A 22,574-nucleotide genomic window follows, 5' to 3' on the forward strand; every position below is an offset into this window, starting at 1 on the left:
CATAGTTCCAGAGCAATAACAAGAATAGGGATGCTGAAGCGAGGGTGTGTTTTCTCAACACTTACAAAGGCAGCATTAACCTCAAAGGACAGAAAAGAGTCTGCTCCATTCACTGCTGTGCTTTACAGTGCAGGATGGATCCCTCATTATTGCCTACCTGTAGGAAGCATTTGTTACAGCCAATTGGTGTTACACAAAGGTTACCCTTGGAGAAAATATGACCAAATAAAAACCACATCGACTGAAAGGATTAAGATTTGAGTGAACCTTAGAGGAATACAGCATCATACACTTGGAAAATGGTGCTATAAACTGAGGGATACTTTAGCACAGAGCAGAGAGGTCGGGAATAGGGGCCCATTTGATTAAATCCGTTTTACAGGAGCAAGTACAGAGCTACAGTCTGAGGCAATATGCCTGCAAAGAAAGTCTTCCGGTCTGCAGCTGTGGTGTGTGCGACAGTTATAAAAATTTAATCCCAATCTTCTATCAAACAGGCAAGAATATCAAGCCTTAGTGATCTGCAGGGGTTTCCCCCTCCCCCCTTTTAAGAGGCTGTTCCATGATTACAGGCAATTTTTTAAAAATCAAAGGCATATGGAAGGATGTGTGAACTGTCAATTTCAGTTTGAAATTTGCAATCATTTAGGACTCAGGATATATATTTGAACAATGACCACTGTGCTGAGAAAAGTATACTGCTTTACAATATTGGAATAGTAGGGTTGCCAACCTCCAGGTACTAGCTGAAGATCTCCTGCTATTACAACTGATCTCCAGCTGATAGAGATCAGTTCACCTGGAGAAAATGGCCGCTTTGGCAATTGGCCGCATTAAAGTCCCTCCCCTCCCCAAACCCCACTCTCATCAAGCTCTTCCCCAAAAACCTCCCGCTGCTTGCGAAGAGGGACCTGGCAACCTTATGGAATAATGATGCGTATGGGTGCAGCTGTCCCATGTTTCAGAGCCTGTATGATTCTTTATCAGGAACATCCCCTTCCCCTTTTTTGCAATTTCATATATATTTAGGAATAGTCTTTTAAATCATGCTGCAAACCTTTGCCAAAATCTAAAATGGTGCCACAGCTGGTATCAATATCTTTAAGTCAGGTATATTGTTGTCCAATTTTTTTGTCTCAGGTTGGTACCAGCAGCTCTTCACATGATCTGCTGCTGCTATCTTTGTAAGGAAGGCCTCTCTCCTCACAACCTCCTGTGGTCTGTTGCATCTAGTGTCTTGTGCATCATCACATCATTCATTACATCTATAGCATTTTTATCCCATACATCCTCCTAGGACAGTGATGGCGAACCTTTTAGAGACCGAGTGCCCAAACTGCAACCCAAAACCCACTTATTTATCGCAAAGTGCCAACATGGCAATTTAACCTGAATACTGAGGTTTTAGTTTAGAAAAAACAACACATACATTAACATCTTTTGCCTTAAAAGAAAAACACAATAACAGAGCTTTCAATGATACAAACAACTTTTTATTGAAAGGTAAAAGTTTGCATTTGGCATGCTTTTGAAAAATTAATGTTTGTTCAAAGCCCCTAAGCTGGGCGGCGGGGAGTCCAGGGAAGGGGGGGGCCTTTGAACTGCTCGGAGCAGTTCAAAGCGCTGGGCGGCGGGGAGTCCAGGGAAGGGGGGGCTTTGCAGGCAGCGCGGAGCAGTTCAAATCCCCCGCCGTCCAGCTGGGCAGCGGGGAGTCCAGGGAAGGCAGACGCGATGGCTGCTCAACTTACCCGTGCATGCCCACAGAGAGGGCTCGACGTGCCAAGTCCGGCATGCGTGCCATAGGTTCGCCAACACGGTCCTAGGAACTCAGGACGTTGAACTTAGTTCCCTTTCCTCCATGTTACCCTCACAACAACCCTGTGAAGTAGGTTAGGTTGAGAGAAAGTGAATGGCTCAGGATTGCCCAGCAAGCTTCATGTCTGAAGGTTGAACCACACAGGATGTTAATATTTTTGTGAACGGGGCAGGCAGCATTAATTTTATTCCATTAATTAGGAAGTGTGCGGGAGCCTGAATCTGACAGGGATTGTGAGGTCCCTGTGAGCTTGATAACTGAAGTTTTAAAAACCAAGAGTTTGTTCAGGGTGCTCCCAGTGTTCTGATCCTCAGTGGGGGTTGGAACCAGTACGACATTGTCAGGATCCCTGAATTCAGTTGCAAAATAGAACATTCAGTTGCAAAAGAACATGGGCCACTGCTATGAGGATTATCTTCCCTTCCTTCTTTTTGGGGGAGCAAAGGTTTGATGCTTTTCCTGCAGACAGTTTTGCTGAACGTTAAAACATAGCTGCGAGAAAAGCCAGTTGCCACAATTAATCACACTGAGTCAGTAACAAACCCCCAGCAGTTAGCAAAATGATGATTACTCCGGCATGGCCTTTGGCAGCAGTGCATAATCACTTGTCTCATGGGGCACAGATGAAGAAACTGGGAGGAAATCTGAGGAGAAAGGGAGCAAAGAAATATGGGAGCAAAAGGGCTTCCGCTTAGGGCTCTGCTTTCATCAGAACTTGGTGCCTGCAGTTCTGTGGATACCACTGAAGGATATATATGCCTGCCTTAGCCTGAAATGCTGCACAGAAATAGCTGAAAACGTGAATTTGCAAGCCTTTAAAGAATGACCGGACTGAGAAAGTTACCATCTAGTGGGGAAGAAAGAGACTTTCAGTAAAGGGGTGAGGTGTTATCTTGCAGGGCAGTCAGGGACCTGCTGATGGGGGGTGGGAGCGGAAAAGGTCTATGGGAAGACAGCTAAGGATGCAGGCAGTTTAAATGTGTGGCTGGCAAGGCTATGAGCTTCTCTATGCAAGCTTCTCTTTGCATGGCCTCTAAGTAGGCTTTTATGGACTCCCACTACAGCAGGAGACCTCCTGGCAAACCTCACCTTTTCTTCCACCAGCACCTGAAAGGCCAGTGGGGGGAAATGGCAGTGGGAGAAAATGGTGTCAATTTTGGCCATTTCCATGCTGCCACTTCCAGCGAAAACCTGTGCAAATGTGCATGCTCAGCTTGCTCCTAGAAATCTGTAGTTCTTATGGATAGGGTTGCCAACCTCCAGGTACCTGCTATTACAACTGTTCTCCAGCCGACAGAGATCAGTTCACTTGGAGAAAATGGCTGCTTTGGCAATTGGACTCTATGTCATCGAAGTCCCTCCCCTCCCCAAACCCCAACCTCCCCAAAAACCTCTCTCCGGTGGCGAAGAGGGGCCTGGCAACCCTACTTATGGATAATGTGTTGGATTGTGAGGGCTTTGTTATGCCCAAATCCCTGTTGAATTAGCAGAGTGCACAAAGGCTGTTGTGCGCAGAGAAGCCCATCCAAACCTCTGTGTGTGCCAGGAACAAAACGGCTAGGAGCCTTTTGTCAATTTAACTAATATACTTCATTTATTGTAGGGAATCCATTTCTGGATAGGATAAAGTATATTTGCCTATCTATTCTAACTAACTAGGATGGAGGGAGATCCAGGACATGCGTCCTTCCCTCATGGTGGCAAGATGGAGAAGAGTGCACGTGTGTGTGAGGAGGTGGGGAAGAAACAGGAAGGAAGGAAATTTCCCTAGGAGTAGCAATCTACATATCAAAGGGATAGGTCAGAGCAGTAAAGAAAGTAGAGTGTCTTGTCCCCTCTATCTCTCTGACTCACTAGTCTTGTCCCCCTCTGGAGTCTGAGGTTAAGAGACAGCGCAAAGTCCTTCACTTCCAACATAATATTCTAGTATGTTAGTTCCTAAGCAGAGTTAACACCTGTCAGTGGACTTACAAGGGTGTAAATGTACTTAGGATTGCAAGAATGTTCCTTAACAGATTTGAGAGGGTGTCTACTGAGCACATGTCACTGTGGCTATCTGAAGAAAAGTTGTTGTGTAAGAGTACTCAGATCATACCTGCAGAGAAGTTGTTAGCATTCTTCTGTGGTCCCTTTTCCTTCAGTACCTCACTGAAACCAGATTTGCCAGTCTCCAGAACAGCTGAGGGAGAAAGACCCATGTGAACAGAGGGTCACTAGTCCACTGGGACAAACGTTTCTGCCCAGCCTCAAAAGGAGAGGGTATCCTGATCCTTTGTGCAACAATGAACAGGACTCAAAGATAAAAATGTTCTATATTTTTCTTTGTACTTTGATTTTGGGATGTTTACATTGGACTAACCTTTTAAACCCACATATCACATTTTTATTTCCCCCCTCAATATATATTACATTGCAATGGTGGATCAGTAGGACGGGCAAGCTGTTTTTCAGTTGTCTTCCTTATTACAAAATCCATTGCAAACATCTAAAGAACCCAAAGTTTCATAGAGAATAGTCTGAAAAGCTCTGATATGTTTGCTGGCATCTGATGACTGCATTGCAATAGTATTCATCATGAGATAGCATTTGATAGAGGGCATGTAACAGTATGGAATTTTTAAAAACAAAAAAAATAAAAAGCCAAAATCTTGGCTTTTGAAAAAGCTTAACTCCCAAATCTCCAGGAATTTCCCAGTCTGGAGTCGGCAACCCTGGTCGGAGTGACTTTTCACAGAAGCGAAAACTACAGATGAGATGGGGTTTTAGCTCTGTGGTTCAGTTTCCTTGTTGAGGGAACTAAGCGTACTGAAAAGTTGCGGTAGATCAGCAGGATTTTGCTAGGCTGGGAACATAACTAAGCGGCAGCAGGGTGCTGTGGTGAAAGTGATATAAACCTGCCTGGGAGAGTTGTTTTAAAATAAATTTTACTCTTATTCATTGTACACAGAAACCCTCTCATGCCTGTCAGTTTTACTGTAATGTACTTGTTAAGAAACACACTTTAGTAAAAGGTTTCCAAGTGGTCTCCAGCTAGGGTTGCCAACCTCCAGGTGGTAGCTGAAGATCTCCCGCTATTACAACTGAACTCCAGCCGATAGAGCTCAGTTCACCCGGAAAAAATGGCCATTTTGGCAATTGGACTCTATGGCATTGAAGTCTCTCCCCTCCCCAAACCCCACCCTCCTCAGGCTCCACCACAAAAACCTCCCACCGGTGGTGAAGAGGGACCTGGCAACCCTATCTCCAGCACAGCCTCCAGATCTTAAAAACAGTTTCTACCGTTAAACAATCAGCTTCCACAGTAAAAACTAGAACCAATCCAGAACCAATGCAAACACTCAGAGGTCTAACTGCATCTCCTACTGGTAGGGATTATATATTACCTCCGTGATTGTTCCAGGCTCGGGTGGGTTTACACTCTGACCCGGATCCTATCCCCTTGAACCCAGTTCAAGTCTTCTTTTTGGTTTCCTGCTGGGAACTCCAGTGGAGTGGGGTAGGGAGGAACTGAAATTGTGACGGGAGGGAAAACCCTGTATGTGGGGTGGTGGCTAGCCCCCCAAGATACCTGTCACACCCAACAACACCCTTTCTTCCAAGACCCTTACACATGGCTGGATTCTGCACAGACTTTAGACTACTGTCAGCTCTAGGCCTCCCATTCTACACTGTTTCCGCCCTCAGTCACACAATGTATACTGCAACCCCTCTTCCTGCTGTATCCATGACATAGATCTGATGCTTTATAATTTCCCGAAAAGACAGAAACAGACATATGTTTCAAGCTTATTTTCCCTCAAACAGAAGGCAAATGGAATTTAAAGGGCTTCTTTCTACATCAGCGCTGAGAAGAATTTTCATAGCAGCATATTTTTAGATTTACCTTAATTAGTGAGTATTTATTTGCAAAAGGCATTTGAGGGGACAACAGAATGAGCCCTATTCTTTGAAGCCATTTTTTCAGATAATTGCTGGAAGATTACACTGCATCACATGATCAAAAATACCTGTTTCCCCTCATTTCCATTTTTATGAATTATTTGCATTCAACTACCCTGCTAGATGGCTCTCTTTTGAATTCTGTAAAATTCTGTATGTGACACCAAAAATGTTTGCAATTATTCCAAATGGGGAAAAAGAGAATAAATTATCTGTAAACAAAATGACCTATAAAAGTAGTATTGCATTTAAAGGCTTTTAATACAAATGTTTGCAAACAATACGTACAAAATCTTTTTGCCACTCCAGACAAAATAATCATATTGACCTGGATGCTTCAGGAGCTTGCAAGGTTTTTGTTTCCTTCTGGCAGCAGTTATTAGTAGGCAGGTGCCACAGTACAGGGAAGGCAGATGTGTGGAAGAACTATGCCCAAACCAATTCCAATGCTTGTGGATTGCCAAGAAAATCAGGAGGAAGTCGAACGAAAAGGTCTGAGTGGGGATGAGAATTTCTTTTTACCCCAGGCAGGTTTAGACACCACCCTCCTGGCAAAAGTCCTCCCTGGCTTTTTTCTCAATGTGACCATCTTCACCCCTAGGGTTGCCAACCTCCAGGAACTAGCTGGAGATCTCTTGCTATTACAACGTATCTCCAGCCAATAAAGATCAGTTCAGCTGGAGAAAATGGCAGCTTTGGCAATTGGAGTCTATGGCATTGAAGTCCCTCCCCTCCCCAAACCCCACCCTCCTCAGGCTCCCCCAAAAAACCCTCCCGGTGGTGGTGAAGAGGGATCCACGCAGCCAGTGGATCTTCTATGTACACTTACAGCGCCATTCCTGAGAAGAATGGTGCACCGGACTTAGGTTTCGGCACAAGCTTTTTCTGTGGTAGGTTTAGTCCTCTGGAATAGCTTGCCAGAGTAGGACCACAAATGCCGGCATGCGCCTCCCGGATGCCGGTGCTGTGGGCCCTTGCATGGGCTGGCGCCAGCCTCCAAAGGCCTTTGGGCGCGGCAGCCAGCAGAAGTCAGGAAAGGGCTGTTAGAATCATAGAATCATGGAGTGGGAAGGGACCACCAGGGTCATTTAGTCCAACCTCCTGCACAATGCAGGAAATTCACAACTACCTCCCCCCCCACACCCCCAGCGACCCCTACTCCATGCCCAGAAGATGGCCAAAATGCCCTCCCTCTCATCATATGCTTAAGGTCATAATATCAGCATTGCTGACAGATGGCCATTTAACCTCTGCTTAAAAACCTCCCGAGGAAGCCTGTTCCACTGGGGAACCAACCTAGGGCCCTCATACCTATCAAACTACTTCTTCTGGCATATTCCTATTTGCCAGCTATGTTCTTCTGACAATCTTCTCCTTGTGGTGCCCTCTCTTACTAATCCTCTGTTCAGCAATAGCTGAGTCATAAGCTTTTTTCTGTGGTAGGTTTAGTCCTCTGGAATGGCTTGCCAGAGTGGGTGCAGAGGGTGCCTTCATTTGATGCATATAAGAAGGTTTGTAAGGGCATTTGGTGCAGATTTGGCTGCATTCTTAAACTCTGCATTTTAAATCTGTGCATGGTTTTATCTTGTTGTTAGTGGACTGTTGTGTTGATTTGTGTCCTTGCAACTTGTGTTTACATTGTTAGCTGCCTTGAGCCTAAAGTGGGATGTATTTTAATCAAACTAACCAACTCTGGCCCCTCCTCTTCCTGTAACATGACTGTGATATCACATGACTTCCTGTCACATGTTCACGGTTCATTGGGCCCCATTCTGCCTCCAGAGCGATAAATTTAGGTCCCAGGCCTGAAAAGGTTGAAAACCACTGTCCTAACATTTTAACACAGAGTTACTCCAGTCTAAACCCATTGAAATCAATGTTGAAAATCAATGGGCTGCACTGTTAGCTACGGAGAAGTATATATTGAAAACTGAAGCCCAGCCTACATGTTACATGAAGTATAGTGATTGTTTTCTCCAGTTTGTTTCTTTTATGCAAAATAGCCACAGATGGCTTCAGACTGAACGAAGGACTGGTGTGCGAGTAAGTTTTGGGGAGAAGATGTTAAATGCATTCCTTGACAACTGTTCATCTGTTAATTTTGCCCCATCCTCACCCAGTCAAGTTTCTTTCCCATCTGTAGGGGAAAAGGCATTGGGTATTATGGCCTGCAGTGGACAGAAGTATGTCACTCCTTAGAAAGGCTGAGTTCAGATCTTTAGGTATTCATCACAAGTCACCATGGGGTGAGTTTCCAAGGCTGACTTACGCAGATGCTGCAGGGAAAACAGAGACACAGAGTTCATTTGCCAAAACTCTTTGGGAAGATGTATAGACACAGAGATCATTATATTGATGGGAGATGCTGTAAAGAGATGGAGAGTCTTTACCTTGTCAGGCTTGGTGAGCAGGAAAGAATGGGAGTGTCTTCTGTCTTTTCTGGCAAGATAAAAGAATGCCTTCCAGCCAGCATGAAAAGTACTGGTTCTTTATGAGATTAGGTGGGCAAGAATTAAGGCTCATCTCATCTCCCCTGCTGAAAATAACAACAATAGCAGCATAGCAGAGATATATTTATAGATTTATTTTCACTTTTCAGTACTTCTTTTTAAAAAGTTACTGCGGTGAACAACAGAATTCATGTTAACTCTTCCTTTGTTGGGTTAGCTGAAAAGCTGATATTTGTGGAAATCAGAAACGTTGAGTGAAAACGCATGGGAGGTTTTGCCTTGGATTTGCCGCTCTCTAGATGCACCTTTCCCCCATCTGAATTCTCAAAACTCTGCATGGGGGCTTATTTTTGAGTTTTGAGAATTTGGCTGGGGAAAATGTACATTTAGAGAGCGGCAAACCCAAGGCAAAAACCTCCCATGCATTTTTGCCCACAGAAGTCAGGATAGCTGTGTGATGACTTTCAAAGTTCATTTTGCATACAGCCGTCGGCAGCTTTGATTTTTTAATTCCTTCCATGCTGAAGATATCCAGTTCATGTCACATACTGATTGCGCAGCCGGGATGGGCTAATGTGAGCTCGAGAGAGCTCTCTACACCTGGCTGGTTTCCTGGGAGGTGAAAGTATTCAGTAAAGTTTGAAAGGCAGAAGTGAGGCTGCCTGTCCTTCCAGGATGTAGAGCCCTAAACGGCACATTTGGGCCTGTGCTTCCTAAAATAGTTCAGAGGAGTTCTTCCTTAATGGGACTAGGTCCCAAGGACTGCATTCCTGATAAGGGCCAGGACAATGGTGTGGTGACCGGTTTCACTGGACTAGGCCGCTTCCGAATGAAGGGGGATTATTTTGCTTGTTTTGGCGCTCCTTTTTCTAAAAGAAAAGCAGCACGCCAAGAACAACAGGAAGCCAGATCATCCCGCTGGTTTGCTATGGCTAATCTAAAGGTAAGCATCCCTTTAAAAAGCGATCTGGAAGGGCTGAGAGAGACAGAGAAGAAAAGCTGCTAGATTGACTTTGTACTTTCAGCATATGTCTTTTCGAAATCAGGCAGAGCGAGTCCCCCTTTGAAGGGTCTGCACTTTATGCTTAATATAAATCCGGTCTCTTGAATCTCGATTCACCAGCTTTCATGGATTTTTGGATCTGGATCGAAGCAAGCTCTCCTCCAGCTCGGCGATATACGTATGGGAGGTTTTGCCTCGGATGTGCTGCTCTCTCGACGCACATTTTCCCCATCCAAATTCTCAAAACTCTGCAGGGGGGCGAAGAAAATGTGCATCTAGAGAGCGGCGAACCCACGGCAAAACCTCTTCTCCTTCTGACAGCTCACCCAGCTCCGCCTGGGAAGCGAGCCCTGCTATTTCCAGAGCGCGCGCTGACATAGCCGCGGATACTCGGTGGCGCAGGTGCGCTCTGCCCACGCTCAGAGAGCCGATCGCGGCTTTCTTCCCGTGGCACAGATCCGCTCCGAAGAGCTGCCGGGGCCGAGCCCATGTGCCCCCCCCCCGGCCGCCTGCGAGCCCCAGATCCCAGCCGGCTCCTCCCCTCGCGCTCCGCCAGGTGCGCATCCCTGCCTCGCCCGCCTGCGGACCCCTCTGCTGCTTGCTTGCAGCCTGCCGGCCAGCCGCCCCTGCCAGGTCCGCCTCCAACTTGGAGCGAGAGAAGGCGATCGTGGGACCGAGCCGCCTGGGGAGACGCGGCGCTTGGCTAAGACCCCCGCCGCCCCCAAGGGCAAGGGGATGGGTAAGCTCCGACGAAATCTGTTCCCCTGGTGAGGAAGGGATGGGCACAGCAATCGCTCTTTCCGGATCCTTAGGGGCGAAAACGCAGGGGAGCTTTTGCCGCTCTCCAGATGCCCCTTCCCCCCATCTGAATTCTCAAAACTCTGCAGGGGGGCTCATTTGGGAGGGCTGAGAATTTGGCTGGGGGGAAGGTGCATCTGGAGAGCGGCAAGTCCAAGGCAAAACCTCCCGTGCGTTTTCGCCCCTTGTCTGGGGGGGGGGGGTATCAGCCAGCCCTCCCCCTCCCCTTGTGTGCCTGCGTGCCTGCGTGTTTCCTTCCATTGTTCATCCTTTAAAACTTGGACACTTCTGGCCATCTCCCTCCCACTGGCGAATTGATCCGTGTAGGTGCCGCCCAGGTGCCCTGAGCGTCATGTTTTGATGCCCGGTCCATGTAGAACAGGAGAGGCAAAGAGACAGGGGTGGTCTTGCGTGACAGCAGATTTGCCTCCCTGCCCAGGGGAGAAAAGAGCTTCCTGGTAACTCGCAGCTTCTCTCTGGCTCACCCAGCTACGCCTGGGAAGCGAGCCCTGCTATTTCCAGAGCGCGCGCTGACATAGCCGCGGATACTCCGTGGCGCAGGTGCGCTCTGCCCACGCTCAGAGAGTCGATCGCGGCTTTCTTCCCGTGGCACAGATCCGCTCCGAAGAGCTGCCGGGGATCTGAAGAAGTGAGCTGTGGCTCACGAAAGCTCATACCCTGCCAGACAATATTTTTGTTAGTCTTTGAGGTGCTACTGGACTCTTGCCCTTTTCTACAGCTTCTCTCTAGTTCTCCTGAATTAATATGTAAAGCGCTTAAGCGTCAGATGCAGAAGGAATTCAGTGGAGAGGTCCTAAAGGTGGAGACTTTGTGCTCTGGGCACCTCAGCTTGCAGTCAAGAGAATATCAACTCTGGGATAGTTATGTGGAAGTCTGTTGTCTCCATTGAAGAAATGGTTAATGGACCGCAGCTCCTTCATTTTTATTTGCTGATTTGGTAGCCCACCCCTTCTTCCATGATAGAATTTAAGGCAGCATTAGGATTCCCAGGAGGTCTCCCATTGCGGGACTTACCAGGATATCTTCATCAAGCTTCCATGCAACCATATGTAGCCTTCCTGCAGGTGCTGACCTTGCCACGTTTCGTCTCTTCCAGCTCCCCCTGCCACCCCTTTTAAGAAGGCTTTCAATTTATAATGGGACAGCTTTGCAAAGAAACGGCACGGATTATTTTTGACTGGAGAGTTGCACGCATTAAGCCCATCTGAACTCAAGCTAATCTCGGCTGAACTTAATGCCTTTTGAAAACGGGTTGGTTTGTTCATAATGGGATGGGATGGTTTTGCATAGAAAAATTGTCGCGGTTCTGTGTTAACTCCTTCCTTTCTCGACAGCTTATGTTCCTGACCGGCAGCTCGTCTTCCTTCGAAGAGTGAGGCAATCTTGAATTTCCTTATGTGAAAGTATGAAATCAACAGGCTTGACTCTGAAGTAAACGGGATGGGATGGTGATGTGCGTATTAACGTTTGGGTGTGTTACTTGTCTTGACGTATTTGGGATGCCTAACAAAAACCTCACGGAATGTTTCAAGCAGGAGCCCCACTGAAAACTGCAGAGCTACTCTGGGGTAAATAGTCAAAGCATGGCAAAGAAGTATGGCAATCCCATGCTCTAGTACAGGAAAAGGAAAGAGGCAGGTGGAGGATCCGAGATGGGATTTGTACCCCATGGAACGTCCTCCGGCTTGCTCATTTCCAACATGTGTTAAGTTAACCAAATGCAGTTTCTTCTCTGCTTGTTTGTATGTTTATCCCCACCCCCATCCCTGTGCAGATAAAAAAAATGCTTCCTCAGATGGAGCTAACTCAGCAGAGTGACAAAGGTATTAACATAAGGTGGCAAAGAAAGGATTTCAGCTCATTGCTAAAGGAGGAGGATAAAGCCAGAAGAAATTAGGGGAATGAAAAAGCAGGCAAAGTTTGGCTGAAAACCTCCTCTATATGTTCTTTTTTTTGGGGGGGGGGAAGAGAAGATCAAAATGGTTACTCTCTCATTATGTGACTGCTGGGGTGATCTCTTTTAGATCTCTGTTTTATGGCTATTATAGAAGTGTGCATTGTTAGCGCACTCTAGTTATTTAGCTGCTGCTAGAGTGATGCTCCAGCACAGCGACTTGTAAGAGCACCCCTTTGAAAACAGCCATGTATTGCATTTTAAATCCTGCCCTCCTTCCTTGGGCTCAGGATGGCATTCATGGATCCCCTTCAATTGTCCTCACAAGGACCATACCAAGTAGGTGAGAGACAGTGGGTGTGGGTGTGTCAGCGACTGGCCTGAAGTATCACACTTCAAATTGGGAGTAAAGACAAGAGATCCATGATCAGATTTCCTACAGCTTGGAGGGGTGGGGAGATGCAAGCAGCTCTCTGGAGGGGCAGGTGTACTGGATCTGTAGCGCTGGAGGAGGGTGGCTTAATCCTTTTCCTTGTATCTTTTTCCTGATTTAGAATCCTTCCTTCTTTCTCCCAGGGGAAAAAAAAGCAACTTCAGAGGGCAATTTAAACTGGTAAAACAGTGGGGTAGAAACATAGAAACAAAGAACTGGAAGGGGCCTCAGAGTCATCTAGTCTAACCCCCTGCACAACACAGGGATTTCACAACTGCCTCCCCCCTCCCCTGGTGACTCCTGCTCTATGCCCAGAGGAAGGCAAAAAACCTCCAGGATCTCTGGCCAATCTGGCCTGGAACAAAATTATTTCCTGACCTCAAAGTGGGAGGTGGTGGTAAGCCTCCCTCCCCAGCACTGCAGTCCTGATCATATTCACCCCACCCTCTCTATGTGGCTGTGGTTATTAGTTTTTTTAAAAAAGAGAGCTCTGATCACAGATCCCCCACAGTTTCCTTTCATTGTGCTATAACAGTGCCATCCTAAACAGTTACACCTTTCTAAGCCCACTGACTTCAGTGAACTCTATTTTGGGTGGCACTGTTAAGTCCTCAGTTGTAGACAAGGCATCACACCACATGGGCTCCTAATTTAATGGAATTTCTTTCTGAGTGCAGGTGGTTTGGAGCAGGCTGCAAGGGTCTTTCAAGAATCTTTTATTCTACACAGTGGCACATGTGAATGGCATCTGTGCATTTCTCAGTGCTTTACTTCAGCAAAACAGAACAGTGGATTTGTATCTGCTTTTCAACCACTCTGTGCTTTTGTTTGTTTCAGCTAATAACAGATACCATCTATGTAAAGTGCATTCTTGGCCCCGAGACTTCCACCATTGTTGCCATTGAGGCACAACTTTTCCAGCCCTGTACACAGAGATGTAATCTTTACAGCCTGAAAAGCCTCAACAAAGGTAATACAAATCAGCTGGAGTGGCAGGTGTTGTCCCAGAGGAAAGTGAAAGCTAATTTTTCTAGGCACTTGTGAAAACATTCTGGAGGAGCATCCATCTCATAGCTTTTTGAGTTCTCAGTTTGGTACTTGTGGGCTAAACCAAGGTATAGGGAGAAGGACAAAATAGGTACTCTTTTTAACAGCCTACAAGCCTGATTCTAGCCAGGCAAGCTGAAGTGGTACTACAGGTACTGTTACTAGCAGTGGGGATGGGCAGGAACAGGTGGGGGCTCAGAGCTAGCTAAAACTGGGAGTAATAAACATACAAATAAATAATAAATATGTACAGACTGAGGGGATTGTCCATGCACTGGATGCTGGTCTATCCACTCTTCAAAATTCTTGTATAGGCAGCAGGACGTTCAATCTCTTAAAGAAATTAGCCACTTAGCTACGAGTCATTGATTACATTTTCATAAATGTGCACATGCATGTAACTAAGAGTTCCAATGAAAAATAACAAGCTTTCTTTATTTTTAGCAGATTAATAAATTGTTGTTTTAAAAGAACAGGAATGCAGTGCTACAATGGGTAGTTATCATCAGTAGGATCCAGGCCCTTAAAAAGGTAAAGGTCCCCTGTGCAAGCACCGGGTCATTCCTGACCCTTGGGGTGACATCACATCCCGACGTTTCCTAGGCAGACTTTACAGGGTAGTTTGCCAGTGCCTTCTCCAGTCATCTTCCCTTTACCCCCCAGCAAGCTGGGTCCTCATTTTACTGACCTTGGAAGGCTGAGTCGACCTTGAGCCGGCTACCCGAAACTGACTCACGAAAGCTCATACCCTACCAGAAAATATTTTTGTTAGACTTTACGGTGCAACTGGACTCTTGCCCTTTTCTACTACTGCAGACAGACTAACACGGCTACCCACTGTGAATTATCAAAAGAGAGGTGTAATTATTAAAGCAGTAAGTCAGGAGCAAAACATATACAAACAACTTAATTATCCTTATTATTCATATGGGGAGCAACATTCTTAGAATGCCTTTATTAAAATTTGGTAGGGCCTTGGTGTGGGGGTAGAGAAGAAAGACAATGTCTTGATATGTCATGGCTATTCTAAAACAGGCGAATCAATGTCTGAGTTAGTGTGTGTATAGAGAATATCTGAACAATCCTCCGTGATCCATGCATCTATTCTGCAAGCAGCAGAGATGCTTGGCAGTTCAGTTTGAAAGGCATTATAGATTTTCAAGCAAAACTATTTATGCTTTCCATAGTAAGCATAGCAGAGCGCCAGGACAATTGATTTAGCCTGGGGGGGAGGTAGCTTTGATGAACTGATCTTGTTGACTTAAAATGACTCCATTCAGAACTTGCTTAAAGTGCTGTATGGGATGCTTTCATAGAAAATAATGCCTTCTCCCATTCTCTCACCGATACCAGGATGAACAGGCACTCATCAACAGTTATACATGGCCTAGAAAGTGTCCCAGGAACATCTGAGGCAAAACGGGGGGGGGGAACCAGGATCCCTTGGATGGGACATCCCTGGGAACCCCATGGAGGGGTAGAATATAGGTATAATAAACCCCTGGTTATGCATAAGGTCGACTCCTAGACATAAGTGTTAATGTATCAAACCATATTTTCCCTTTAAATTCCAGAGGATGTTCTGTGAAATAATTTGTTGAGGAAAGCTGTTGAGAAGCCATGACTATGATTTGCATTCAGTGAAACTGTTTGGAGGAGGTGTTCATCTGACACAAAGGGTGGATCCAGGGAACATAGTGCCTTGTGGTGGTTATTTATAATCTCATTCCATAGAGGGTGCCATCAACTTGTTGGTCACAAACCATGTGGTGAAGCTCACCCAGTGCTCTTTGGCTCCCTTGCAGAAATATGAGGTTGGCAAAGCTTTGATGAGGTCAGCTTCCTCATATAGCTTCTGATTACAGCCAGGTAGGTTGTGGGGCTATTTGGTCACCAACCTATGATGCTTCAGTTCAGTCTGCCATGGTAATGGTTTACAAACGGTGGCAGTTCTAACTGCGGGGAGATGTCCATTTGTATTCAATAACTAATGGCAATCCCATTAGTTATTGAACACAATAACTTCTACTCTGCACTTCTACTCTTCTCTGCTTTTGTGGCTGGTAACATGCTCAGAAGTAATGTGTTATATGCAGTTAGTACTTAGCTGTTTCAGCTCTTTGACATTCTGAGTAAGTTGCCAGAAGTGAAAAACAGAGGTATCATTAACAAAACCACCTTTTGGTATACCAGATTTACACTGTTCTTGAAATGCCACTTGTCCTGTTGCCACTTTCTTAACTTGACATGCTCAAGTACCAGTTGGTTCAAGCTGAAATCCTGCTTGCCAGTCATGAGCAAGGAGTGTAGTGCCCTCCTCCACTGCCATTTTTCAGGACATCTCTCAAGCTTGCATCCTGAATTTTAAATAATTAAACTGGTAGGTAAAGGTAGTCCCCTGTGCAAACACCGGGTCATTCCTGACCCATGGGGTGACGTCACATCCCGATGTTTACTAGGCAGACTATGGCTGTGACCGCACTAGGTATTCCCAGCGATGTATTAAGAGTTTGAAAATGTTATAAAAAATATTGTTCGCACTTTCTATGTATTCCTACCGATGTATTAAGAGTTTGAAACTGTTATAAAAAATACTGTTCACACTTTGTTTGGCCCCTTTAGCTGTGAAGACGTCTTCCAACCATTTTTTAGCCATGGCATCCAAAAACCCTTTTAAAACGATGTTTTTAATAACATTTTCAAACTCTTAATACATCGGTTCTTGTAGGTTATCCGGGCTGTGTAACCGTGGTCTTGGTATTTTCTTTCCTGACATTTCGCCCGCAGCTGTGGCAGGCATCTTCAGAGGAGTGTCCTTCAGTGTTACTCCTCTGAAGATGCCTGCCACAGCTGCGGGCGAAACGTCAGGAAAGAAAATACCAAGACCACGGTTACACAGCCTGGATAACCTACAAGAACCAATGAACTCTGACCGTGAAAGCCTTCGACAGTATCTTAATACATCACTGGGAATACCTAGTGTGATAACAGCCTATGTTTACAGGGTGGTTTGCCATTGCCTTCCCCAGCCATCTACACTTTACCCCCAGCAAGCCGGGTACTAATTTTACCGACCTCGGAAGGATGGAAGGCTGAGTCAACCTTGAGCCGGCTACCTAAAACTGACTCCCATCAGGATCGAACTCAGGTTGTGAGCAGAGCTTTTGGCTGCAGTACTGCAGCTTACCCCTCTGCGCCACAGGGCTCTTTAAACTGGAACATTTCAATAAAATGTTTGATGTGAATTAGAAACGTTTTCCCTTTTCTTAGAGAGTTCCCTCGGTTACTGCCTTTATTAAATGGAGAAAAAAACCCCAGTGATTTAAGGTGTATTAATTCTTATAAACACCATGGAGAAGGAGCTGGTTGTACTTTCTCTTTTGACATTCCTTGAAAAGTTCTGTATATTCCAAATGTCCAAACAGAGAAGGTTTTTTTTTTTCCTTCTCCACACACCACTTTTAGTGCACCACAGGGCCAAAGGAACACCACCTTCAGTTATTTTTAAATAGTTTCTTGATTTAATTTCAAAGTTAATGTACTACACAAACATTCCACAGCATTAAACATGGTTTCTGCTCTTTTAATGTTTATTGTAAGGTGCCATTTGCACTGTTGGAAATGGCTGGTTCCTTATTCTGACCTTTAAAAGGAAAAAAAAAACTCCACATATTATTTCTACTGGATTATAATAGTTTCATGTTTGAGATTTCTTGGCTTATAATAGATGTAACTTTGTCAGACCATAGTCTGTTTGTTTCCAAGAGTCAGCTGAGTAAGAGGTGCTGAAGCAGAGCGGTGTCCTTGTCTGTTGACTTCTGAAAGTTATAAAATGGCTACGAAGTCACTTTCATGTTTCTAGAATCAGGACTGGTTTTTTTTTTTAATAAATATTTTTATTGGTTTTTAATAGAAAATGGGATACAGAAGGAAAAAGAGGCAGGGGAATAAAATAAAATAAAAAGATATATATATATATATATCTGGTTTGTTGAGGAGAAGGAAGTTTGACCTTGAGCAAGTTGGGAAGGAAGTTGGGAATGGAACTGTATTGTCAGATAAAACCAGATGCGAAAGATGCCCCTCAAAGTGAAGGGCATCCGAGGAATATGGCTAGCAGCAATTGAAAATCTGGAAAGCGAAATTCTTCAAGCCCTCTTGATATAATGACCATCGTAAGGAATCACAGTTCAGTTGTCTGTGCTTTATAGCGTATTGAACATGATGGCTAATCCAGCATCACTATTTCCATGACAGGCTTGAAGATAATTGTGTTGAACTCTACGTTTTGTGCTGTTGATCTAAACATAAACTTACCCATTGACTTTTGTAGCTGTTCTTTAGAGATATCCATACAAACATGGGTAAACGTTTATCATGAATCGGTGTTCTCAAATCATAATGCTTTATCAGAGAGATTTTTGACTGTGTGAATGAACGAGCAAACAAACTGGGAAAGTATAAAGAAAGATATTGTTTAAATTGTTTAAAGTAAAGTACAGAGGAGCAGCATGTCATTGCTTCTATATGCTTCTATATGCTGATAAATATTTCAAGGGGAATGTTATGGATCCATATTACTTAATACTCTTGTTTTCCATGTAATCAAAATGGCACATGGTGATTTACAGAGCACAAAAGCTCTTGCCAAGCTTGCAATCTCACTTCTAGGGTTGCCAACCTCCAGGTACTAGTAATTCCCTAAGGAAATAATCTCAGTACACAGCACACGGAGGAACCTCCAGGTACTAGCTGGAGATCTCCAGCTGTTACAACAGATCTCCAGCCTATAGAGATCAGTTCACTGGGAGAAAATGGCTGCTTTGGCAACTGGACTCTATGGCATTGAAGTCCCTCTCCTCCCCAAACCCCGCCCTCCTCAGGCTCCACCCCAGAAACCTCCCACTAGTGGCAAAGAGGGACCTGGAAACCCTACTCCCTTACAAAATGAACACAACCAAGGGAAGAAAAAATTAAAGGGACAGAAAAAGCTAACAAAGAATGAATGCAAGATATGCAGTTATGTGGACTTACAGTTCATGATGTGTTATTTGATTCAGTTAACTCAAACCATATTGAACTGTTGTTTAATCCATCGGCCTTTGGTTTAAATGAAAGGTCATTTCTGAAATAATCCCTACCTAAGCATGGCAGTTGGGCAGATTTCTGTGAATACATGAAACATTAACTGGGTTGGCGCCAGGATGGATTCAGACAATTGGATTTTCCTCAGGCAACATTGCTTTGTTCAGTGGAGGAACTGTGGGGGTGATATAGAAACTAGTTGCCTTGAGCAGTCCAAAAATATTTCCACATGGTTTCAGACAGACCAAAAATGATTTGGTTTCCCCTAGTCCACAGAAATTTCCACTGTGAATTCTAATTTTAGGGAAATGTTCTCCAAATATTCTGCAGGCGTATTCTGCATTAAAAACCAGCATTTGACATCCAGTGATTTTTGCAGTCCACATTTAATAGTCCTTAATGCACAACAGTCAAGATTTGACCGAATCTGAGCATTGACATGTACACAATAATTAATATTTGACAGCCTCTCTTAATGTAGCTTAGAAATGCATAAAAAAACCTCACTCAAAGTACCTTACATAGTTTGTCTCACTTAACACATATATCATTACGTGCTCCAACTGATATGTAATTTGTGGAAAGGAAGAGTTTTTCTAATTGTTAGATTGCATGTTAATTTACAAAATTAAGATTTTTGTACTTCCTCTCCAGTGAACTTGCCTGAACAAGGGTATGTAATTTTCCTACTGAAAATTCGGAGTGTCCTGCCTTTCCTAATGGTTTCAAGCCTCTCCTTGAAAGACGGGTATAATGCCCAACAGATTCTATGCTCTGAAATTTAGCAAAATGATTGATCCCCTCATGCAAACATTGCACCTTCTCTTCTTCTTTTATTTCATTTCTTCAGATGTCATAAATTGTAAAGAAATGTTATGAATGTTTCCTCCAGAACTCTGGGCATCTCTTGTCTCTGGGCATGTATCGGCTAGAAATAATATGCTGCCGAACTGGCTTGGTAGAATTTGTGAAGGACTTGACTAGGCTATACCAGAATGCAAACTCTGAATCCAACTATTTCCTTTCTTGCATGTGTCCCAGTATTTAGTAGCTTCTATATTTGCCTGGAGATAATCAGCTGTGATTAAGGACTGGATTAACAGAAATAAAGAAATAGAAATGGCTATGGCTATGTGTAGGTGATAGGAAGAGACCCTGCTCCATGTTCTGTCACCACTGGAAGTTTGACAGGTGCTCAGGTGTAACAGAACCTTCTAGGCAGCAGCAAGACCCTGATTTCCTGCTTCATATTTGGCTTCAGAAAAGCAGAAGTATGGTAATGTGGTTAGCTGAGATTCTGGTGCATGTATTATGCTGATGTTGAACTTTTGATTTATGTTGGTATTTAATAGCTCCATGAGTTCTTGCTTTTATTTTTCTAGCTTGAGGCATTTTAAATTGTTTATGATTTTGGTTATTTTGATTTTAAATTACACTTTTACTGTTGAACTTTTGATTTATGTGGGTATGGTATCTGGATTTAATAGCTCCATGAGTTCTTGCTTTTATTTTTCTAACTTGAGGCATTTTAAATTGTTTATGATTTTGGTTATTTTGATTTTAAATTACACTTTTACTGCAAATACCTTTAAAGGCTTATTTTTTACTGAAAAGCGGCATGCAGTGCTTAAATAAAATACAAATATACATTGGATGGAATGCAGCTGATTATGATAGTACCCTATTTGCATTTTGGTTAATATTTTTATTTGCAATTTTTGTTTTTCTTGACAGATAAGCCTTTTTAGCTAGCATATTGAATTTTTAAAAAGTGCCATCCATACTGAATAACATTATTTGCACAACAGGTAGATTTGAGTCCAGTAGCACCTTAGGGACCAATAAGGTTTTTGGGGTAGTTAAAGCTTCCTTCGTCAGATTATTTGTGTAATTTTCTGAAGTGTTCAGTACACAAAAAATCACTCTGGAAGGCTAATATTATTATTATGGCCATAGCAGAGATGAGGAACTGAGACTGCCTTGGGTTGTCCTGACTAAGGTGACCTTTGAATCCAGGTCTTCCCAACCCAGTTCTCAGTCTCTTAACAGCCACACTAGACTGATTCACTGTCCCCCACTATTTCTGTTTAGCTTTTCTGTGCAGTGCTCCATATTTCCATAGCTTTAATACAGATCAATATATATTTATTTCTTGGTATTCCTTGCAGGGAAACCTTTGACACATGTTCTGAACTGTGCCATGAACATGGGGCCAATGGATGGAGCTGAGACTGAAGGGAACCAAACAAGCCTATCTAAAATGGAGCTACATGCCAGGATGAACTTGCTGGGCTTCACCATACCCTACAGTGATCTGTCTACTGACTCTGAACAAGAACTGAAGGACAGCACCAAGATGGTGGAAGTACAGATTATCCTCATCTGTGCCTACAGTACGATTATCTTGCTAGGTTTGCTGGGCAACACACTGGTGATTCACGTGGTGATCAAGTTCAAGAGTATGCGCACGGTGACTAACTTCTTCATTGCCAACTTGGCTGTGGCTGATCTGCTGGTGAACACACTCTGCCTACCTTTTACATTAATTTATACATTACAGGGAGACTGGAAGCTTGGTCCTGTACTGTGTCACCTAGTGCCTTATGCCCAAGGGCTTGCAGTGCAGGTGTCTATAGTGACTTTGACTGTGATAGCCTTGGATCGACACCGGTGCATTGTGTATCACTTGGAGAGCAAGATCTCTAAGCAAATCAGCTTCCTTATCATTGGGGTGGTCTGGGCTGGCAGTGCTCTGTTGGCAAGTCCCTTGGCCATCTTCCGGGAGTATTTCTCCATTGACATCAGCCAGGATGTCAAGATGGTTGTCTGTGCAGAAGTCTGGCAGAGAGAAGGGAAGGTGAATTATGGCACCATCTACAGTGTCTCAATGCTCCTGATCCAATATGTCTTGCCCCTGGTGATCATCAGCTACGCATATATCCGCATTTGGAGTAAGCTAAAGAATCACGTCAGTCCTGGAGCAGGGAACGATCACTACCATCAGAGGCGTCAGAAGACCACCAAGATGCTGGTCTGCGTGGTGCTGGTGTTTGCGCTCTGCTGGTTGCCTTTTCACATCTTTCAACTTGTCAGCGACATTTACAGTAAAGTGTTGGATCTTGCTGAGTACAAACTGATCTACACGCTCTTTCATGTCATCGCGATGTGCTCAACTTTTGCCAATCCCATCCTCTATGGCTGGATGAACACCAACTACAGGACGGCTTTCCTGACAGCTTTCCATTGTGAACAGCGGCTGGATTCTATCCACCCCGAAGCATCACCTGCGCTTAAAACCAAGAAGAATCTGGAAGCGAAAGAGAAGCATTGCAATGGGTCCCCATTCTCACAGCCTACTAAGGTCTAAGAAAGAAGTAAATCTGGAAAAAGAGAGAGGCAGGATAATTTGATGGAGACGTATTGTTAATGCATGTATGTCCTAAACTGACAGACTGGAGGAACAGCTGAGAAAGTAGCTCTTTTCATATTTCCAAAAGGAGTGGCCATTTGTCATTATATATATATATACATTCCAAAGAATATAAGATATTTTGTTTATGGTGCCAACAGTAAGCCCTAGAAGGCTGACAACCTTTAGTACAGAAATTAGCAACGGATAAAAACAAAGTCTACCATTGTTGACAAAAAGGGGGTAGAGAGAAGGGAGTGACGAATGCATTCTGCTAATAAATGACACTGAATGCTGGGACAGTCAGCGGTCAAAGTGTCCTCTGGTGGCAAAAATGGAAATTGCTGTTGAAACACAAGTACTATATCTTTTTTTCTCCCCTGCGGCCCCCCCCCCCCAATAAGAAGAGGGTGTCCCAAAAGGCAGGACACATAATTTGTTTTTTCTTGATGTAAACAAAGGCATATTTCCTCCAGAAGCAACAACTAAGTTCAGAACATGGAAAAACAGACTCAGGAACTATTCATGGTAACATTCTGGAGGGAAAACTTCAAATTTAGAGCTTGGCCTGCTACTTGTGCCCCACTAGAAGGCTGTATAGTTAAGGTGGTTTCCAGACCGGCACGTTTTGTGCAACCTTCTTCACATCACATTCCCCAGTTCTGTTCTGGAAGGGGAA

General features: G+C 44.3%; 1 protein-coding gene across 1 annotated transcript; it reads left to right on the forward strand.

Annotated features, from left to right (window-relative positions):
- The first annotated feature begins 20,692 nt into the window (after positions 1–20,692).
- On the forward strand, positions 20,693–21,938 carry NPY2R (neuropeptide Y receptor Y2). Its single transcript, XM_056855636.1, has one exon. It carries the CDS (start codon positions 20,693–20,695, stop codon positions 21,851–21,853), a length of 1,161 nt encoding a protein of 386 aa, XP_056711614.1. The 3' UTR covers positions 21,854–21,938.
- The last annotated feature ends 636 nt before the right edge of the window (positions 21,939–22,574 follow it).

The sequence above is a fragment of the Euleptes europaea genome, chromosome 9, assembly GCF_029931775.1.
Source record: "Euleptes europaea isolate rEulEur1 chromosome 9, rEulEur1.hap1, whole genome shotgun sequence".
Classification (NCBI taxonomy): domain Eukaryota; kingdom Metazoa; phylum Chordata; class Lepidosauria; order Squamata; family Sphaerodactylidae; genus Euleptes; species Euleptes europaea.